Raw genomic sequence first — 20,363 nt, forward strand, 5'->3', positions numbered from 1 at the left:
GAATTGTTTAGACTGGAACTGGCCTGATCCTAACTCCCACTCTCCGTAGCTCCAGTGGATTGACTTATTTACACCAGCATTTCTGAGATTATGATGAGGCCCAATGCTGTTCCGAGTTTGGTAGGAGCAAGACAAGTTGGTGCCCGGCAGAGTTCAGCGCAAGATCCGTGGACGTAGGGATTTTTCTGATCGGGAATGCAGCGAGGTGAGATTTGTCTGACAAATGATGCAGGTGGCGATTGGATAGGAGGGTTCAGAGTTTTGCACCCTGTTGTGAGTTCCATTTGATATGTGGATGTGTAATCTTCCATCCAATGCCAGTGCGATCCACTGCAATACATTCCCACATAAATAAATAGTGGAATTAGCCAGTGTTCTTGCTAAGCGCTAATCTAATCCACCCATTTTTGTAGGTTTCTAGGCAGGCCCTGTGCGCTGCACACAATTCAAGAGAAGAGCATGGAACAGAAAGGCATTCATCTCTTTCCTTCTCCCTCCCCCCGCCCAGCTAAGGAGCGGCGTGAAAGATTTTTTGTCTGCTGCGTTTATGTGTTAAGAGCATTGATTTGGAGGGAAGCCTTTATTGAAAAGGTCTCTGTTACACTTTGATCAAGACGGTCAGGCTTTGGCTCAGTCTAGTCTCTTCTGACCACAAGTTCCAGAGCCGGGATTCAGCCACTGAGGATGTTTAGCACCCAGTACCGTGTGGCCGGAATCCCAGCCTGTCTGTGCTGCTCCATGGTCTCTGGGAAGCACAGCTGCTTCAGGAGATTAGGGAGAAGACAGGCTCTGAAACAGCCACGTCCTGTTCAATTAAGGGCCTGGGAGAACAGGGTCATGGTCCATCTCAGTGGTGGGACAGACAGGTAGGCTGGTGTCAGCTGTTATCCAAGTGCTATGAATTGGGTCTCGAGGACCCTTATCAGACGACTCTAGAGCCAAATGATCAGAGCACTCTAATCCCTGCTTCCTATTGGACGGAGAGGAAACTTGAACTGGGATCTCCCACATCTTAAGTGAATGGCCCATCACTGGGCTAAAAGTGACGGGGGAGCGCCGTCTCCCCTCCAAACCCTGACCTCCAGCAAAAGCCCCAACTCCAAAGAGGGCTTCACTTGCTAGCAGAGATAAGTCCCTCCCTGAATCTCCCAGGGTGGGGTGGTGCTTAGTCCCCCCTAAGAGGTAGAATCTCTCCTTGTCTAGCTTAGGCTGCCTGCAGCCTGAATGGCAGTCCAAACCCTCACTGGAAAAGCAGCCTAGGTGCCTAACTCTGGCTTTGTGATTGGCGGCACGTTCTGTGATTTTTCTAGGCACCCAAGCACTTTTGTGCATCCAGACCTGAGACTTAATCAGCAACATACGCATATGCTGCAGAAATGAAGCAGAGGCTAATAAAAGTCTTATACTTATCTGGGACAATTTCAAGGAAATATACTTACCATAATGGTTTTCAATAACTAGCTGTGAATAAATATGACACAGAAGAACGGCCAGGCTGGGTCAGACCAAAGGACCGTCCAGCCGAGTGTCCTGTCTGCCCACAGCGGCCAGTGCCAGGTGCCCCAGAGGGACTGAACAGAACAGGGAATCATCAAGCAATTCCGCTCCCGTCATCCATTCCTAGCCTCTGAAAGAGGCTAGGAACAACATCCCTACCCATCCTGGCTAATCACCATTGATGGACCGAACCTCCATGAATTTATCCCGTTATTTTTTGAACCCTGTTAAAGTCCTGGTCTTCACAACCTCCACTGGCGAGGAGTTCCACAGACCAACCGTGAGCTATGTGAAGAAAAACTTCCTTTTGTTTGTTTAAAACCTGCTACCTATTCATTTCATTGAGTGACTCCTAGTTCTTATGTTATGGGAAAAAGTAAATAACTTTTCCTTAGTCACTTTCTCCACACCAGTCATGATTTTATAGACCTCTATCATACCCCCCCTTAGTCTCCTCTTTTCTAAGCTGAACATTCCCAGTCTTTTTAATCTCTCTTCATATGGGACCCGTTCCAAACCCCTCATCATTTTTGTTGCCCTTTTCTGAACCTTTTCCAGTGCTAATATATCTTTTCTGAGATGAGACAACCACATCTGTACGCAGTATTCAAGATGGGAGCGTCCCATGGTTTTATATAGAGGCAATAAGAGGTTCTCTGTTTTATTCTCCATCCCTTTTTTAATGTTTCCCAACATTCTGTTTGCTTTTTTGACTGCCGCTGCACACTGAGTGGATGTTTTCAGAGAACTATCCACAATAGCTATGTCTAGACTACACCTCTTTGTCGACAGAGAGCTGTAGATTAGGCACATCGAAATTGCTAATGAAGCAGGGATTTAAATATCCTGCACTTCATTAGTATAAACATGGCCACCGCTTTTTTTCGAAACAGAGACTTTTCGGGAAAAAAAACGGCAGTCTGGACGCGGATCTGTCAAAAATAAACCCTTTTTCGACAGATCCTGTATTCCTCAAAAAATGAGGTTTACGGGAGCTGTTGAAAAAGGGTTTATTTTCGACAGATCTGCATCTAGACTGCCGTTTTTTTTCAAAAAAGCTGTGTTTCGAAAAAAAAGTGGCGTCCATGTTTATGCTAGCGAAGCACGGGATATTTAAATCCCTGCTTCATTAGCAATTTCGACATGCCTAATCTACATCTCACTGACGACAGAGAGGTGTAATCTAGACACACCCAATGACTCTAAGATCTCTCGAGAGAGTCCCCCATGCCTGCTTTGCCCCGCCTCTTCCTGCCCATGCTCCACCCACTCCCTGCCCCCATTCCACCCCCTTCCTCTGAGCTTCCTCCCCTGAACAAAGCAGCCTGGGGGATTAACAGGAGGCCTGGAGCCAGTCACAGGGGGCAGGTCCCATCCCTCTCTCTCCGGCAGCTGTGGGATGTAGAGTGACCGGCCCCAGCCCACTCCGACAGATCCCAGCTACATCCCTGCACTTCCCCCTGCTGCTGGTGGATGTGGGGGCAATTCCATGCCTTCCTCTAAGCCCCGCCCTCAAGCAACGGAGCTGGGAATCAAGGGAGCGGAGCAGGTTGAGGCTGGGTCGTTGGACTTCCGGCTGCTGGTGAGTGCCAGGGTGGGCCCGATCCCTGCTCCTGCCCCCACCCCCCTTGAGTGCAGCTCCCCTCCCCCTCCCCCTGCAGAGCAGCCACTCTTCTCCACTCCTGCACGGGCAGGGGTGTATGTGAAGGTGTAAGGCGGGCAGGGGTGTATGTGAAGGTGTAGGGGCGGTTACTGCAGATAGGTTTACAAAGTAAGGATAATGAAACTAAACACCGGAGTCGTGGAGATACTTTGGTGTACTTAGTGATGGAGCATAATTGTAATGATCCAAACTCTCCATTATCCAGGATAGGTTCACAGCCTGCAGGTCTACTACGTACTTTATTATCGGAAACTTCAGCTATTCAAACTTAGTCCATAGCTTTCGTTACAGCATGAAGAGTGTAGGGAGGAAATTTAAGCTCAAACTTGCTCAGAAATAGAAGTTTTACCTTTGCAAAAATCTCACACCAACAGAAATATCTGCAGTCGTTCTGACCCAGACATGGGCATGGGGCTAATGCCAGAGAATCGGAAAGGGACACTGACCAGAAGCGACATGGAACCGACTAGTCTGTTGTGCTTGTCCCATTTGAGAAAAGGCAAACAGCAACACCAAGGAGCAGAAAACGCGAACAGGGGGTTATTTTTGCACCGTTAGCTCAGTTTTAATATATTAATATATTCATATAGGTAATTAAATCCATTTGGCAAAGAAACACCATTGCTAAATGCGCAGCATCCCAAGAGCCGTTCAATGGCTGCATTTCAACATGAAATGCCTAGAGCAGCCGTTCTCAAACCATGGGCCGGGACCCCTTTTCAATGGGGTCGCCAGGGCTGGCGTTAGAGTGGCTGAGGCCCGGCGCTGAAACCAACACTTGAGGCCTTCACCTCTGAGTGACAAGGCGTCAGCCGATGCCTTAGACTCCCTGCCTTCAGCAGATGCCATCTCCAGCCCTGGCTGCCCACCTGCTCTAGGGACGTGGGGTGGAGCTAGAACCACAATCCCAGGCTCGGGAGGCTGACGCCTTATTCCTTGGGGGTCAGGTTTTGGCTTTGCCCTCCTTTCCCCCCATGGGGTGACGGGGATCAAGCTTTGAGAACCGCTGGCATAGAGTCATCTATGCTGGCAGAACCCATTTGCGTTTACCTTTGGGCTCCAGGCCATTGGAGTTAAAATGCATCCTCTTCTGGCACTCCGTGCAGCTCATCAGGAACCTGGTCACAGCTTCTCTTGGAAGGAAAGCATAGGTCTCTGCAATCTGGGGAAACAAGGAGAGGTCTGTGTATCCGAGAGAAGAGAGACTGTTTAACCCGCAGAACCACCGACACCCGTGAGCACAGGTTTGTCCCACTTCGCCTTGCTCGGCATAGGAAAGAACGGTATTTGTTCTGGGTGAGATACTCCTTTCGGCCCCGCCCCTGTGAAGCGCACACCGTGTCCTGATCAGCCTCATGGTAGCTGGCAGAGCACAGCACCTCTCAGAGGGTGCTCCGCATGTCACAGAACAAGGCAAATCGTGGCCCCAGATGACAAGATCAGACCTCTGGACTTCCCATACTGCTCCTACGCCATCTCCTGCAATCGCTCCTCGCAGGAAAGGCTGAGAACAGTGTAGCTGTATGTTCTTAAAAACTCAGGGAGAGAGTGAGGTCTCTGTGGTTCTTGTTCTGTTTGCACTGTTCATTACCAGTACACCGGTAACTGGAAGACTCCGTTACTCTTTTAGAGAGAAGTTCTGTCTTTTCCACGCTGAAAATCAGTTTTTATTAATAACACGTTGTATTTCTATGACCCATTTTATCCAGGGAATGGAAAGCACTTTTACAAATATTAATGAATTAATTTTCTCAACACCTTTATGAGGAAGGTAAGAGTTACCCCTCTTTTACAAATAAGAAAAGCTAAGGCCAATTTTTGCAAACATTGGTGCTTAAAAGTTTAGTTCCTAGATGCATATTGAGGCATCCAAACATGCAGCCTGATTGTGTTGGTGGGCACTCACTATTCTGATTGGGATGCAGAAGGTGGCTCTGCATCTCTGAAAATCAAGACAATATGTTTGAAATTTTGCTAAATTTTAAGGCCAGAGCCATGGCTGTTCTGAATCACACACAGACCAAAGAGTTTCACCAAGTTACCCTTGTATCAAGCCCATTAACTTCTGTTTGACTACAGCATCTCTTCCAGAAAGGCATTCAATTTTGATGTGAAGGTAGCAGGAGATTGAGAATTCACCACCTCCTTGGAGAGGCTGTTCCAAAGGTTAATGACCTTCCCTGTTTAGTCGAAGTGAGATGGCCTAGCAAGGGAGTAGCAGAGTCAGGAAGAGAACCCAGGAAGTCCTGGCTTCTACGCTCATGCGCTAACCAATAGAAGCACCCCTTCCATTTTGTTTTGCTATGGAAAATCCAGAAAGATAAGATGGGTGAGGTGAAATCTTTTTCTGGACCAATTTCTGTGGGTACGAGAGACAAGGTCCAAACGGAAGAGCTCCGTGTAAGCTCGAAAGCCTGTCTCTTTCACCCACAGAAACTGGCCCAATAAAATATATTTCCTCCCCTTCTTTGTCTCTTGTATTCTGGGACCAACATGGCTCCAACAGCACTTCCAACCACTTAAAAATCCAATTATGGTCTATCCCGTAAGTAAGGTGAGAAGGTTGCCATGTGAACACGTTGAAAAAGAGGTCTTTTCTGGAGCAATGGGGCAAGCTTTTGGCTGGCAATGGTTAAAATGGATTTCTGAGGCGAGTGTTGTCACGGGGAAGGGACATTTATCTCCACTAAGTGGCAGCATAACCCCAGTTTTACATGCATGCCAATAGTTGGGTGGAAAGTTCAAAGAGGGATCTTGCCCCAGGCTTCAGATGGGGGAGGCAGAATCTGGATGGCATGGGATTTTCCCTCAGCCTCTCTAGACAAAGGCCTATCTTGCTCCAAAGGCGTCTTTGCTTTTCAAGGTGTCGGTGAGACGTCTGTCCACATTCGGCCATCAGGAACACTCCGCAAAAGGACTGAAAAACCAGGCATGTGAAGGATTCTGCTGGTGAACATGAGAACCTCGACTGTACTATGAACTGCCCCGTAGCCATAGCCGTAGGACTATGGCCAGTTCCCACATCTCATTCGCTCCAGCTGCCCCACGGTGTCGGCTGCAAATTTCAGCTAATTTTAGTGATACCATTGTTATTTCTCAGCTGATTTGATGCTCTGCAGAGCAGACAGCTCCCTTGATGAGTTATCTCCCATCCAAATTCCCTTTCTGATTGCCTCTCTCTGGAGGTCACGGACAAGGGCAAACTCTCCAGTGACTCTCTGATTAGGGATGGTGGAGAGAGGGAGAAATAGCAGGGGACACACTGAATCTTCTAGAGTTGCCCATCCGGACAGAACCCCTGTGTGCCTCAAGCCACCAGGAGCTGAAGCTGTATTTAATGCAAAGGATGTCACACTCCAAACCTGCCAGCCAATGAATTCTAGGGCAGCGTGAGGGGGCACGAGGGAGGACAGACCGTCAAGTCCTGCCAGGCCAGGAGGGGATACGCACTGTTAATGTGATGATCTCAACTCAGGAGGGAATGGGAGGGGTGGGGCCTGGAGCTATCTGAGGGCTGTTAGCAGGCCTGGGAAAACAGACGGATCCAGTCTGGTCCCCTGAGGCTGTGCAGTGCACAGATTAGTACTCCAGAGAACTGAATTGAAGGAACCAGGGGAGGGTGGAAATGAGTGGAAAGTTTCTGAATTGCGATCATGCTGGTGGAGTCGCCCTCCTTAGTGACGGAGAGGTCGTCTGCCTCCAGCTAGAGAGAATGGCTGTCCGCAGTCACGCTGCAGGGACACACGCAGTGGGACCAGGAGATGTGCACAGGGCTCTCCGCTCCCCCGCAGGGGCTCCGGCGGCACGCTGGTGCCTGCAGGGGTCTGGGCTCCACGGCAGGCATGCCAGCGGTGTGCAGAGCCCTGTGGAGTCTGCAGTCTGGAGCAGGGACAGGCGCCTACTCAGCAGCCTGCATCCCTGTGGGGACTCAAGGAGCATGCCGAGACCTGCATGAGCCCAAGCAGCAGCCGGGCGCATTGCAGGGACCGGGGCAGCATGTCCGGCTCAGGAGAGTCTCGAGCATGAGTTGTAGGGCTAGTTCTAGTAAGGGGGGGGTTTGCCAAGAGGGCAGGTGCTCGGGCTGTCAGGATTCAATACAGCAGCAGGAACATGGAGAGTAAAATTCAGCGCCCCGTCTAAAGGAACGGGACACCAACGCTTGCGCTGAAAGACTATGGAGAGACAGGAGAAATAGTAACCGTCACTGAACACTCTTCTGGACAAATCCATTCCGGGTCTCAGCCCCTGGCTGCAGGATGCCTAGACGGGCCTGTGGAAATGCACCACGCTCAGGGTGATGGCCCCGTGGCCACCCAGCGAGTCAGAGCTGGGAGGAGAACAGCAGGCTCCCAATCGCGGCTCTGGCTGCGTGCTTTCCTTCCGCCGCGGATCGGAAATCGTGCGTTTCTCCGCCGCGCAGGGGGGAAGAGAGGCAGATGGCGTAGGGCAGGGGATACAATGGGTGGGTAAACATCCCCTCTCGCCTGAGTAACGCTTCAGGATGAGGAAAGGGTCGAAGCCGTCCGAGGTTTTTTTCACTGAGCATGTGTAGAGTTGTGTTTGTGTGCTCCTTTTCAGCTGTCCCCCTCCCAGCTGCTGCACACTTGCCCCCCTACCCTCACCCACCTTTCCTGCCCCCTCGCCACCGCGGCTGTGTCTTTATCCCGTTCTTTCACACCCCACCACAGGCACCCACTGCCAGCCCTCTCACTTGGGCGCGCTCTCCCCCACCTCAGACCCATTCCTCCTTCTCGTGCAGGGGGCCTTTCCCCTTTGGCTCTGCGCTCCCCCGGCTGTCAGGGCAACACAGGAGGAGGTCTCACCGCTCGATAGGTTTTCTTCTGCCCGGCATGTTTGGGTGCTTTGCCTGGCTCTGCCGAGTTCTCCACATGCATCGAGTAGATGATGTCAAAGAAATCTTCCACCACAGCCACGCGTTTCAGAGAGATGCCCTCAGGCTCCGACAGTCCATCTGCCCCCTACAAGAGCGCAGGCAAGTTGAGTTAGTATCAGTGATGGGTGACAGGGGTGATGAGATGGGCCTCGGGCGAATGCGGCTGGAGGGGGGGACAGGCACAATGTTCCAACCCTGAGCTGCCTTGAGCACACCGGCTGGGGGGGGATAAATTAAACAGTGCCCCGGGGAGGTTCCTCTCAGAGCCAGGGCAATGGCGGCGGCTGCTATTGTGCTGCCGAAGCTGCCAGTGAAAATGGGCCAAGAACAAAAACAAGGGAAGGGTCTGGAGTGGAATTTTAACCAATTGAAAATGTCCATTTTCATAATTTAGAGCAATCTCACGAGGCTGGGAATAGGCTGAAGGAACTCTTTGGCCTTGCTCCCTCTAGCAACCCTGCTGGGGGCTTGGGCAAGACGCAGCCCCCACCGACTCAGACCAATTAGCAGGGCTCGCTTTCCCTGGGATGCCAGGATGAGGTCCCTGAAGAACAAAACTCAATCACCCTCCTAGCCTGCCCTGACCTTTGCAAGATCACTCTCCCACACAGCAGCAGAGTGCTAGAAGCCCCATCGCTGCTGGAGAATGAGGCTGTGATCCTGCCACACGGCATGGGTGAGAGACCGGTGTGGGTGGGAAATGCGGTGAGTGCTGTACTTGTTATCTGACTGGCAAGAACAGTGCCAACTTATGCTGGCAAGGTGGGCCAGGAAAAGAGGAGGCCTCCTTCAGAACACACAAGAGGCTAATGTCACTATCAGACAGAACCAGAGCCAGGCGTATTGGGAGGAGCTGATCGGGACAGCTAGTCTAGTGTAAAACTATTAGAGGGGTAGCCCTGTGGTCTGTAACCCTGCTATAGGACTATTCCTTTTCCAGTGTAAAAGTAGTTATTCTAGGGGTGTGCGGGAGGTTGGGGGGGTCGGAGGGATGTGGGGGGATGTCACCCATCACTCATCATCTAGATACCAAATTTGCATGTGCAATCACAGTAATTACACATGCAAATTATGCATCCTGTTGCACATCTATTTTTGTATCGAGTCTTGCGTGCACATTTACTATATTCCAAAAAAATGAACCCTGTTCTTAAGCAACCACTTGAGGGACTTTCAAAAATCTCCAGTTCAATGGAGACAGCCTGATAAAAAGCTGTGTTGAACATGGATTTGCAGATTCCAGGTCCTGAGGGAACCACTGTGATCATTTAGTTCAGGGGCAGTCAATAGGCGGGTCACAGGCTCAATCCAGACCGCCAAACGCTTTTGAACAGACCCTGAAAATCTTTTTATGTACTGATAATTGTCATTTTTTTTCAACATTATTATTTCTCTGGAGTCTGGACCTTGACTACAGTTTGACCACAATATTTGGACCTTGAAAAAAAGTCAGACTGCCCTGCTCTAGTCTGACCTCTGTCAAACCCAGGCCCTAACACCCTCTCAAAACAATTCCTAGAGTAGATCTTTTAGAAAAGCATCCAATCTTCATTTAAAAATTGTCAGTGATGGAGAATCTTCTCAACTCTTGGCAAGTTGTCCCAATGGTTAATTACTCTGTTAAAATTTCATACCCCGTTTTCAGTCTGAATTTGTCTAGCTTCATTGTCCAGCCATGTTATAACATTCTCTGCTAACGGGAAGAGCCCATTATTAAATATTTGTTCCCCGTGTAGGTATTCATAGGCCGTAATAAGTTACCCCTTAACCTTAACTTTGGGAACCTAAATAGATTGAGCTCCTTGACTCTATCACTATAAAGGCAGATTTTTTAATAATTTAATAATCTTTTGTGTCGCTCTTCTCTAAACCCTCTCCAACACTTCTTGAGTTATAGACAACAATGGGAGAGTTACAGTGGGGAGGTCTAAATTGGAGATTAGGAAAAACTATTTCCCTAGGAGGGTGGGGAAGCACTGGAATGGGTTCCCTAGGGAGGGGGTAGAATCTCCATCCCTAGAGGTTTTTAAGTCTCGGCTTGACAAAGCCCTGGCTGGGTTGATTTAGTTGGGTTGGTCCTGCCTTGGGCAAGGGTCTAGACTTGATGACTCCTGAGGTCTCTGTCAGCTCTATGATTCTATGAACAAAACTGGTCACAGTATCCCAGCAGTGGTCATACCAGTGCCAAATAAAGAGGTAAAATAGCTCTACTCCTACTGCAGTTTCCCCTGTTTACGCAGCCAAGACTCACATTATCCTTTTTGGCCACAGCGCGCAGTGGTGAACTCATGTTCAACTGATTATCCACTGTAACCCGCACATCTTTTTCAGAGTCACTGCTTCCCAGGAGAAAGCCCCCATCCTGGAAGCATGGCCATCATTCTTTGTGCCTAGATGTATACATTTACATTTAGCCATATTAAAATGCATATGGTTTGCTTGCGTTCAGCTTACCTAGCCATCTGGATTTCAGTATCAGCATCTATCCTCTGCATTATTTGCCACCTCCCAATTTTTGGGTCAACTACAAACTTTATCAGTGTTGATGACTTTATGTTTTCTTCTAGATTGTTGATAAAAATGGTAAACAACATAGGGCCAAGAACCAGCCTCTATGGGACCCTTCTAGAAACATACCTATGAGGTGACAATTCACCATTTACAATTGATTCTGAGACCTATAAGTTAGCTGGCTTTTAATCTATTTAATGTGTGCCACTGCAATTTTATATCATGCTAGTTTTTTCATCAAATTGCCACATGGTACCAAGTCAAATGCCTTAAACAAAAGTTCAAGAGAAGTATATCAGATCCATACTATTCCCTGATTAAAATAATTAACAAACTTTTAATCTTGTAAAAAAAATCAAGATAGTTTGACAGGATCTATTTTTCCATAAGCCCATGTTGATTGACCTTAATAAAAAATGAAAGGGCAGTAAGATAATTAATCGAGTCTTGTATCAGCCTCTCCTTTATCTTGCTCAGGATCAATGGCAGGCTGACAGGCCTAAAATTCCCCAGGTCATCCTATTTATCCTTTGTAAATATTGGCACAACATCATCTTTCTTATGTCTTCTGGCACTTCCCAGGGTTTCAAGATTTATTGAAAATCAACATTAATGGTCCAGTGGGCTCCTCGGCCAGTTCTTTTAAAACTCTTGGATGCAAGTTTAGGGACTGCTGATTTTAAAAGGTCTTCACTTCAGTTACTCTCTTGACATCCTCCCGAGATACTAGTGGGATGGAAAGAATGGTATTCTATAAAGCTACATCATTTGTTTTTCTCCAAATACAGAATTGAAAACTTCTGCCTTAACTGTATTGTCACTGACAATACTACCCTTTCCATCTAGTAATAGACCAGTATCATTTTCTTCCTAATAGACTTTAAAACTCTTCCTTATTGTCCTTATATGGGGAATGCTGTCTTGTAAGACAGGGCATTGCCCATTGAAGATGGCCTCTTGTGCAGATTTCAGTGTATGGATTATACGTATAATATGCTCTCTCTAGATAGATAGGTACACACAGACATAATGGCAAAGTGAGTTCATAAATCTCATCTTCCCATGGGAACCCTCTGAGGTCTACGCAGAGGTAGCCATAACAGAGGGTATTTAGAAAGGGGATAGGAGTATGGATGGTATCACTAATAGTTTGGAGGAAAGAAAGCCATGTCTGAGACAGTGCTTTTGAGGAATAGAGCCTACAGTCTCTGGTCCTTTATTTCTGGGCTTTCATTTTAATCCAGGGCAGAGGTGCCTCCTTCCCTGAGGAATGGGCCTTCGGAGGTGGTGTGCAGACCACCAATCCCCAATGCAAAGTTCAAATGAAGATAATTACAGCAGCGGGACAAAGGAGAAATGCTCAGTGTGAAAACCACAAACAGACCTGACAGGAGGAGACCTCTCCTTCCCGAAAAACAATCTGTTCGAAGGGGGGCTGTAATGAGCTTCACATCCATCCACACCCACCCCTAAACAACTATCCTAACCCTCATCCTTGTGCCACCAGGGGCTATGCATGCATGCCACGGTCCAGTTCAAAGCTGACCTCCTGCCTTTTAAAATGCTCCATGGACTAGCAGAACTCAGAGTCCAGTTATACCTATCCACTCAGCCAGGACCGGCCTTCCTCTCCATCCCTTCCCACTGTCAGCCCCGCTGACTCTCCACCCTACTTCTAGGCTCCTCTCCCTTTCCTGCGTGCCGCTGTGCGTATTTAACTCTGTGAGGCCCGATGGGACACTGTTTGTATCAAAAACACTGGATACTAAATGGAAGATAGATGGATTGGGCCTATCCCTGTAGAATTTACGGAGAGTTAGAACCAACTCATATTTTGACTTCCAAGTTCAAGGGGAAGCGTGAGCCTGACAAACACCACAATAAACTACCCATCATGAGGCCCGCACCCGCCCCCCTTCCCTCCGCCCCCAGTATGGCTCACCACAGGTGTTCAAAACCATGTGCCAACCCTCTCCCCCATATTATGAGACTGACTGAAAAATCACAAGGCTTTTTATTTCCCCCAAAAAATAATTAAATTTGCCTTCTGGTTAGCTTTTTGTTCTGTTTTGTTTCGAGCTTTCAGGGGGAAGTCATTCACCCTCCAAGTGTCTGTGTCCACTTCAGGGACAAAATTCAGCCTGCGGTGCACATTGAGAAAGGCTGACTTCGTTGCTAGTTGCTTGGGGGGACCACTTGCCAACTCCTAACCCCAAAAGATGGGGAACTGCCATTTCCTTCTCTGTCATTGCTGTCCGATCTCTCTACATCATCCACTCTCCTCTGCCCACAAAAGTCTCCTGGTCCCATCCCCCTTCTACATTCACCTGCTCCTGATTTTCCCTCCGTCACCTACAGCATCCCACTTCTCACACTTTCACTCTGCCACCCCTTATTCTACAGGCCTCACGATCCTCCTGCACCTCCCTGATCTCCCTATTCCCAAGTCTCCTCCTCCTCCCTCCTGTTCCCCACATTCCTTTGTTCCCCTTCCTCTCCTACTCACAGGTTTCCCTGCAAACCTTCAGTCTCCTCTGTCTTGCACGGCACCCTGCCCCATCAGTCTTCCTCCTCCACCTCCCACATTCCCCTCAGCCTGCCTCATGCAGACATCCGTGGCCTCCTCCTGCTCCCCACCTTCTTATACTGCCACCGTCTCCCCCTGCTCTCTCCTGAGTCTGCCCTGCCCTTTGTATCCCTCCACACCTTCCTGAGCCTCCCCCTGCACCTCTTCAGCGCATTCCTGCTCCCTACAGTCTTCTGTTGCCTCAGTTTCTGCTCCAGCCCCCTCATGCGAGCACAGCAGCCATCTTACCCCTAAAGGCAGTCTGGCTTCAAATCTCATTGAGCGCAGGGGTAGGTGGGAGCTGTGAGGGCAGTTTGGCTTCAGCCCCCTTGAGAGGGTTGCCAGTTTGGGCTGGACGTATTCCTGGGTTTCTTTGCATGACATAATATTTAATTAAAGATGAATTTTTAATTCCTGGATACAAGTCAGTCCTGGAGGGTTGGCAACCCCACCCCTTGAAAGTAACAGGACGTGGCAGTCATTTTGAACCAGGGGGAATTCACAAGTTTTAAGCCAGGAGTGAGGTGATCCTGTGACATTTGAGAAAATACCAAATATTGCAAAACTCGCAATAAACTCCGGAAAGCTGGCAACACTTATCTTCCCTCACACAGGGTCTATGACCTCGCATCCCTGTCCTCTCTCCCCACGGGGCCTGCGTCCTCTCTCCGTAGCATAATCACCATACAACCAGGTCTATTCTTCTCATTTGTGGGGCCCCATTCCCTTGTTACCTCCTCTTGGGACCTGTGCTCACTTCTCACTCACTCTCCATACAAGGCCTGTGTCTTTGCACCTGCACTTTCTTTCCCCCCTTTGATGGCCCATGGTCCATCTGCCACCTTTCCAGACCAGTGTGCGCTTTTTCTCCCTGTCCTCTACACAGAGCCCACGCCTTTGGCCCCAAGCCTGCCCTCTCCCTTCCTGAGGCCCATGCTCTTCCTCCCTCTCTCTCCTCTTATAGGACCAGCATCCCTTTTTCCTATTTTATAGCACTGCCCCTGACAGCCGTGGTGGGCAACCTGCAGCCCGTAGGGGTTCTGTGTGTGGCTTCTGAGACATTGCACACACGGGGTTTCCTGATTCCCCTGGTTTCCATCGGGGTCGGTTTCTTCCTACTGGCGTTCCTGAAGTGGCACGCAGGTAAAGCCAGGCCCCGGGAAGGGAGGGGTGTGCTGATTGCACACAACACTGACTGCAAGAGCCATGCGCTCCCTGTGCCTCCAATCAAAACGCTGCCACGGTTCAGTCGGCCCAGCCCCAAAATTCTAGGTACACAAACGCAGCTGGCAAAACTGCCCCATCCCGTCTTGGTTACGACAATCTTACGGCGCAGGGAGATGAAAAAAGGCCACTCCCGCGGCCCCTCTCTAGCCTAGGCTGCCTGTCACAGGGCTGCGCGCTTCTCTTTCTCAACCCTTTCCCCAGACCCCTTCTTGCTCTTCACAGGCCTGCGCCTTTGCACCTGAGCCCTCTCCGGTCCTTCCTGAGGGCTGCGCCCTTTCTCCCTCCGTCTCCCACTCCTGGGACCAGTGCCTAGGGGTATCGCCCCCACTGATAGCAAAAAACTGGACCTTCAGGACGATCCTGAGCCCATAAGACTGGGCAGCTGGCAGCGTGCCCTGAGCACCCTTACAGATTTCTACCTCAAATAAGGGACGCGCCTCGGAAAACCTCAGCAGCTGGCAACCCTTTCGGTGCCCCCTCTCTCAGAACCTACGCTCCCTTTCCCCCTCACAGGGCCGTGCCTTTGTCCTCAGCCACCTCCTGAGGCCTGTCCCTCCTCTGCCGCTCTCTTCACTCGCAGGGCCCATGTCTGTACCCCTTGCAGGGCCTGTGTACTCTTCCTCCCTGTTCCCTTCACGACTTGCACCCACGCCCTCTCTTCCCTGTCTTGCGCCCTGCCCCTTTCTCCCGCTAACCCCCCTCTGGAGCTAGTGCCCCCTCTGCTCTCTCACAGGACCTGTGCTCCTCTCCTTCTCCCCATCTCATGAGGCCCACGCTCCCTCCTCTACTCAGGAGTCCCCCCGCTTCTCTGCCTCCCCCCCTCCCTGGCGCAGGACCCCTGTCCATGCCCCTCTGGGCAGGGATTTTCTCTGCGCGCCATGTGAACTACAGCCAACTCTGCCGCCCGCCTGGTGCCGCGACCGAGGAGGGGGAAGGGGGAATCTGCCGGCACTGGCGAGGGACACGGCGCTAAACCCCTGCGGGCCACGACCCTGCGCCCCCGCGTGGCGCTGCCTTCGGGGCCTGCATCCTAACGGCAGAGCCTCTGAGTCAGGCTCCATCCCACCCGGGCCCTTGTTCCTCTTTAATAACCGCACCATGCTCCCCGCCCTCCCTCTGCAGGCAGCCAGAGTGGCCGGCTGCCAGGGCCTGGTGCCTGCACCGCCCAGCTCAGGCTGGGCGCCTTCCCTGGCGAGTGTTAATGACTGTTGACAGAATACAGAGGCTGCCTCGGTGACATCTGCTCGGTTGGCTGCGTGCGGCAGGGCCTGACCCCAACTCCTCTCCGCACTAAGGCTGCGCCGCGAGGAAAGGACCCTCCCTCCCCACCCCGGCCTGGCCTCCCACCCACCGGCCTCCCCAGGCCCGAGTTTAAAAGCCCTGCTGGAACCACGCGCGCCTCTTCGTCAGGCAGGTAATGAGGGTAACCATGGTAACCCGGCAGAGGAAGTGTATTCTGCAGGAGACGTTAATCCGCGCTCCCTCGAGCTGGGACAGCCTGACTTTTCATTCTCACACAGTAATTAGATACCAGCTGTCAGTGCAGGGGGAAAGGCTCAGAGACTAGGGGCTGGCGGCGAGGGGGTAGGGAGGAGGGTGTTAAAGACACAGGGGTCCTTTTCATGGGACAGGGAGGGATCCCCTCGACCGGGGCAGCCACACTGGGTGGGGATGAGAACGAGAGGATGCTGCAGGGCTGTTTGCCCTGCCTCACGTCCGGCTCCTATTGCACATTCAAAATCCCTCCCGTCCCATGTGCACCAGCTGCAACCAGAAATTTATCTCACCTGTCCTTTCCTCCCTCCCTAGACACACAAGCCATCATGCATAAGCCACCCACCCACTCCTTGCAAGGGATGTGACTTCTGTTTGTTACCAATCCCTCTATCGTCCCTCCTTTATTACAGCTCCAAACACCCCCCTCCATCTTACATCGGCCTGCTTGCTTCCTGTCCTCTCTCTCATCTGCCTCACTCAGCTCTGACTTGTCCTCTGTCCTACAGATATCCGCTGTCTCTTGTTGACCATTAAACCTCAGCTCTACTTCTCATTATGGCTGTAAACCCTTATCCTCTTGTCCAGAACTCTCTCCCACCCATTACAGTGTCTCTGTCTATATAGCTCATTACATCCTGTCTTTTCATTTAGCAGACTGCTACATGTCGCCTTCTAATATCCCTATTCCCACACCATGGTTTGGGTTGTCACTGGAGGGCTGTGTGCTCGGGCAGCTGTTCAGGAGAGATTCAAATGCCACCTACAGCTAGGTTTTGTTTCTACTGGTGGTGCACATTTGCACATGCCTTGGTGCACATAAAATTTATTCCACATATGAATGGAAAAAATCTGCACATGGATGGAAAAGACTTGAGAGAACATTGCTCTGCAACCCTTAATGGTCCATCAGTGAGGTACTGTGTGATGGGGATCACTGTCATCAGAGAGAGGTGCAGCATAAGCTTTAGAGGAAGGGGCGGTGTTGAAAAAGAAAGATTAGTGTCTTTTCTCTGTGTGATGTGTCTAATGCAGCCAGCTGCCATCTGATCTCCTCCATGCTGCCATGCCAGTGACCTCTACCCTGACCCAGTGCCAGTCACCACCCTCTCCAGAGAAGTAACCAGACACTCCCTTCCCATGCTGAATGAATCCAGGCTCAGAGCATCTCTGAAAGAGACCAAATTATGAGGGGTGGGCTTTGCGTTGTATAGCACTAACTATCCATCAGCAAGAGCATCCACCTCCGACTCCGGTTAATCTGAGTTGCAAGCAAAGGACTTGCAAAGGACTGTCCTGCAAGATACCAGGTACTCTCAAGTCCCAAGTCAATAGCCTGAGGATCCTCGGCTCCCCTCTGGTGTGGGCACAGAAGCAGCCCTGAGGCCTGAAGCTGTGAACCCGCATAGGCCAGGAGAAAGAATCCCTGCCTATTACAATGGAACAGCCAGCTCTTCCTAAGGAACCAGCTTTTTTTTCCCACAGAAAAGTAGCAACTTTTGGGGTGGAACAATGCTAGTCCTAATGTACAAGAGGCTTAGCTGGGTGCTGGGCGGGCTTAGTGTATCCCTGTCTGCTCTGTTTGACTAAAGATAAATGCTCTCCTGGCCTTCAGACTGAGGGCTGATACCAGCTGAATTCAACTTCCTGTCAATAAAAAGCCACTTCCTGCCAATGAAGCGCTGCCTGATAGTGGCAGAGCTCTATTTTCTGTCCATACAGCAGACCCTCTACTGATATTCTTTAGTTCCCACCTCTCCTGTCTCTGTTCCTTCCCCACACACTGCAAAAGGGCCCGTCTCTGCCCCTCTCACTCCAAGCACCTCCCTTAAGCCCCATATTGGGAGGGGACCATTTCTGTGTCTCTCGCTGCTTGAGTTCCTAATGTCTCGTAGTGGGGTGCGGTACTGCCTGTGCCATGTGTCAGGTCTCTGACCTGCCTTTTTGTTACACTTGTATAACTTTCCAATTAAGTGCTATTGAATTGACCTGAAATTGCGTTTGCTGAGTTGAATCCTGAGCCCACAGTGATAAGTGCTGTTTCCATACACCTTTCTCCCCGCATCCCACACTCGGGGGTGCGTCTGTCTCTACTAGGGATGGAATAATATAGTCAATTAACCGATGAACTGATAAGCAAAGGCTTATAGGTTAATGCTATAGACTACACGCATTCCCCCCCCCCCCCTTTGCCAGTAAATTTTTTAGCAGGCTGGCCAGCAGCACGGCTCAGTCCCAGCTTGCCCTGGGTCCTGGACCTACCCCCGCTGCGGCTCTGCATTTAGGCTCTGCATTTAAAGTGTATTAGGAGCCAGGAGGGTAGGCAGCCCAGCTCGGTTCTAGCTCGTGCTGGGTCTGGGAACTCAGGCCCCACCCCCTCCAAAAAGGGACTGCCTGGGAACTATAGAACCGTCAAGTAACCGATAAGAATTCATGAGGTTAATCGACTATTTAATTAACTGATATTTAACATCCCTATTCTCTGTTAGACAACTGCCTGTCACTCCTTACTGCAAACTCCCGGTGACTTTGTCAGGCTCAGGTCAAGAGAGTCTGTCAAACACCTCTTGGAGTTATGAAGCATGCATGATGTCATCTCAGGAAGTTTTGCTTCTCTCTTAGTTGGGTTGTTTTTTTTTAATACACGTTTTATTTTATTTTCCAATCCTTGTTGTTTAGGGAAAACCTGCCTATCGGCAACTGGAATTGGGAATTTAGTGAAAAACATTTACACCTCAAGCTATCAGCCAGAGAGAGAACTGCAACCAACAGTGCAGAATCCAGTCCTGTCAAACCAGGACATAAGAATTCACTCAGCAGAGCCCGCCTGAATGCAAACTGCTCCAACCAACTTCAAACTCAGGTCCCCAAAATCTATTATGTGCGACAACGATTCATTCTTCACACCCCGCTCTCATAATGAAAGGGAGACCATTTTCAATATGAACTCTGGAAACTTTTGACCAAGATAGTGTTCTTGGTACTTGTGCATTTATGGGCAGCTGGTCCTTGATTGACTTCTGTATTTAGACTTCTACAGGGCTCTAGGAAGTTCCCTTCTTGTGGTATTTAGCGGTAGGATAAAAGCAACTTTTGCAGGGAATATGTTAAATCAAGCAGGCTCCCTCTACTGATGCTATGAAAAAGAAGAAATAGTGCCCTAGAACTTCAGTCTTTCTTCCAGTCTACAGTGCATTGGATAAGGTGTGTGCTGTAATACAGACCAACATTAAGAAGAGAGACAGAGAAAGTTCATATGGCACCAGCCATATACTAATGTAATAAAAATTGTTCATGACATTTTTGCTCTTTTCCTCTGTTTTTCCCTGAAAGTCTTTTTCTACGAATATTTTCTGATCATCTCTAGAGTTGGCTGGAAAACATAAAAAAAACCTGTTGCTAAAATTTTCATCAATTTTCTCCCCTTCTCCAACTACATCTAATAAGCCCTTGTATATCACATAATATTTTCAAACTCCTATGCAATCCTGAAGTTATAGCTGGATTCTCATTGACTTCAGTGAGAACAGATCAACCGTGTTAACCAATGAATCTTCATTACAGCCCAATGAGACAGGCAAGGATTAGTATACCTGGGGAAACTGAGGCAGAGAGAACAGACAGCTTTCCCAAAGCCACACAGTGAGTGTCAGAGCTGCAGGATTAGCTTGCAAGAGTTTCTAGGTTCCCCAAGGTAGATACTTGTGAGGCAGAGATGGCTACAGTTTTTGGACTGTAAAGTTGCAGAAATATATTCCTTCTGTGGGGGTGCCAAGGTGAAATCCCAGCTACTGGGAGATGGCCACTGTTTTTAAACTGTCACAAGGCCTTTCAGAATAATTCAGACCTTAGCCTATCTTCCTCCCAGATCCTGAGTGTGAGCTGCAGTCTACAGGCTGAAAGCAAGGCCTTCTGGGAAGAGGGAAACAGGAAATTGTCCTTTTCTCTAAGCTGGCGAGAGCGATTTCAGGAGAGGAATGTGGGGAACGTTTTACAGGGCTCAGGGCTGAGATCTGTGCTAGGCTTCTTGGCTGACAGGCCGCTGAGCAAGCAGGTGAGACAGGATAGGAAGTAGCCTGGGGGCGGGGTGCAACAGACTTTTGAGGCTGGAGTAGATAGCTGTGGCTTTGCATGTCCCTGAGCAGAGGGACTGGGCTGCCCTTTAGCTCTGTTCTGCTGCTACCTGGAGGTGGTGGGCAGAAACCACTACAGCCCCAGGCTTAGTGTATGTGTAGGCTCCAGAGATGGAGGATTTTTGCACTGCAGGAGAGCTAAGCGAGGCACATTCACAAAATCACCATGCTTTTATATATTTGGGAACTGAATCAACTGAGGAGCTACCTCTCCTGCACCAGAGCTGGTGTCCCCAGTTAGGAGAGGGACCATAAGACAGTAGAACGGACTATTTAGGAGGTAATCAAATTTCAGGCTGGGCTTTGGACAGTTCTAAGCTGCTTCCACAGGCCTAGTTCTGTTGCATTCAGGGAGAAGAGCTGATGCTAAGGGGCACT

The 20,363-nt window shown here is 49.9% G+C and overlaps 1 protein-coding gene across 1 annotated transcript in view; it reads right to left on the reverse strand.

Annotated features, from left to right (window-relative positions):
* The window catches only part of NOL4L (nucleolar protein 4 like), a 113,836-nt gene that overhangs the window by 80,427 nt on the left and 13,046 nt on the right, over positions 1-20,363 (reverse strand). The window contains exons 2-3 of the mRNA XM_014570850.3: positions 7,984-8,139; positions 4,211-4,322 (exon numbers count right to left, since the gene is read on the reverse strand). Coding sequence (XP_014426336.2) covers positions 4,211-4,322; positions 7,984-8,139 — 268 coding nt within the window. The remainder of the gene's footprint in view (positions 1-4,210; positions 4,323-7,983; positions 8,140-20,363) is intronic.

The sequence above is a fragment of the Pelodiscus sinensis genome, chromosome 17 (genome assembly GCF_052426305.1).
Source record: "Pelodiscus sinensis isolate ZL-2025 chromosome 17, ASM5242630v1, whole genome shotgun sequence".
Classification (NCBI taxonomy): Eukaryota; Metazoa; Chordata; order Testudines; family Trionychidae; genus Pelodiscus; species Pelodiscus sinensis.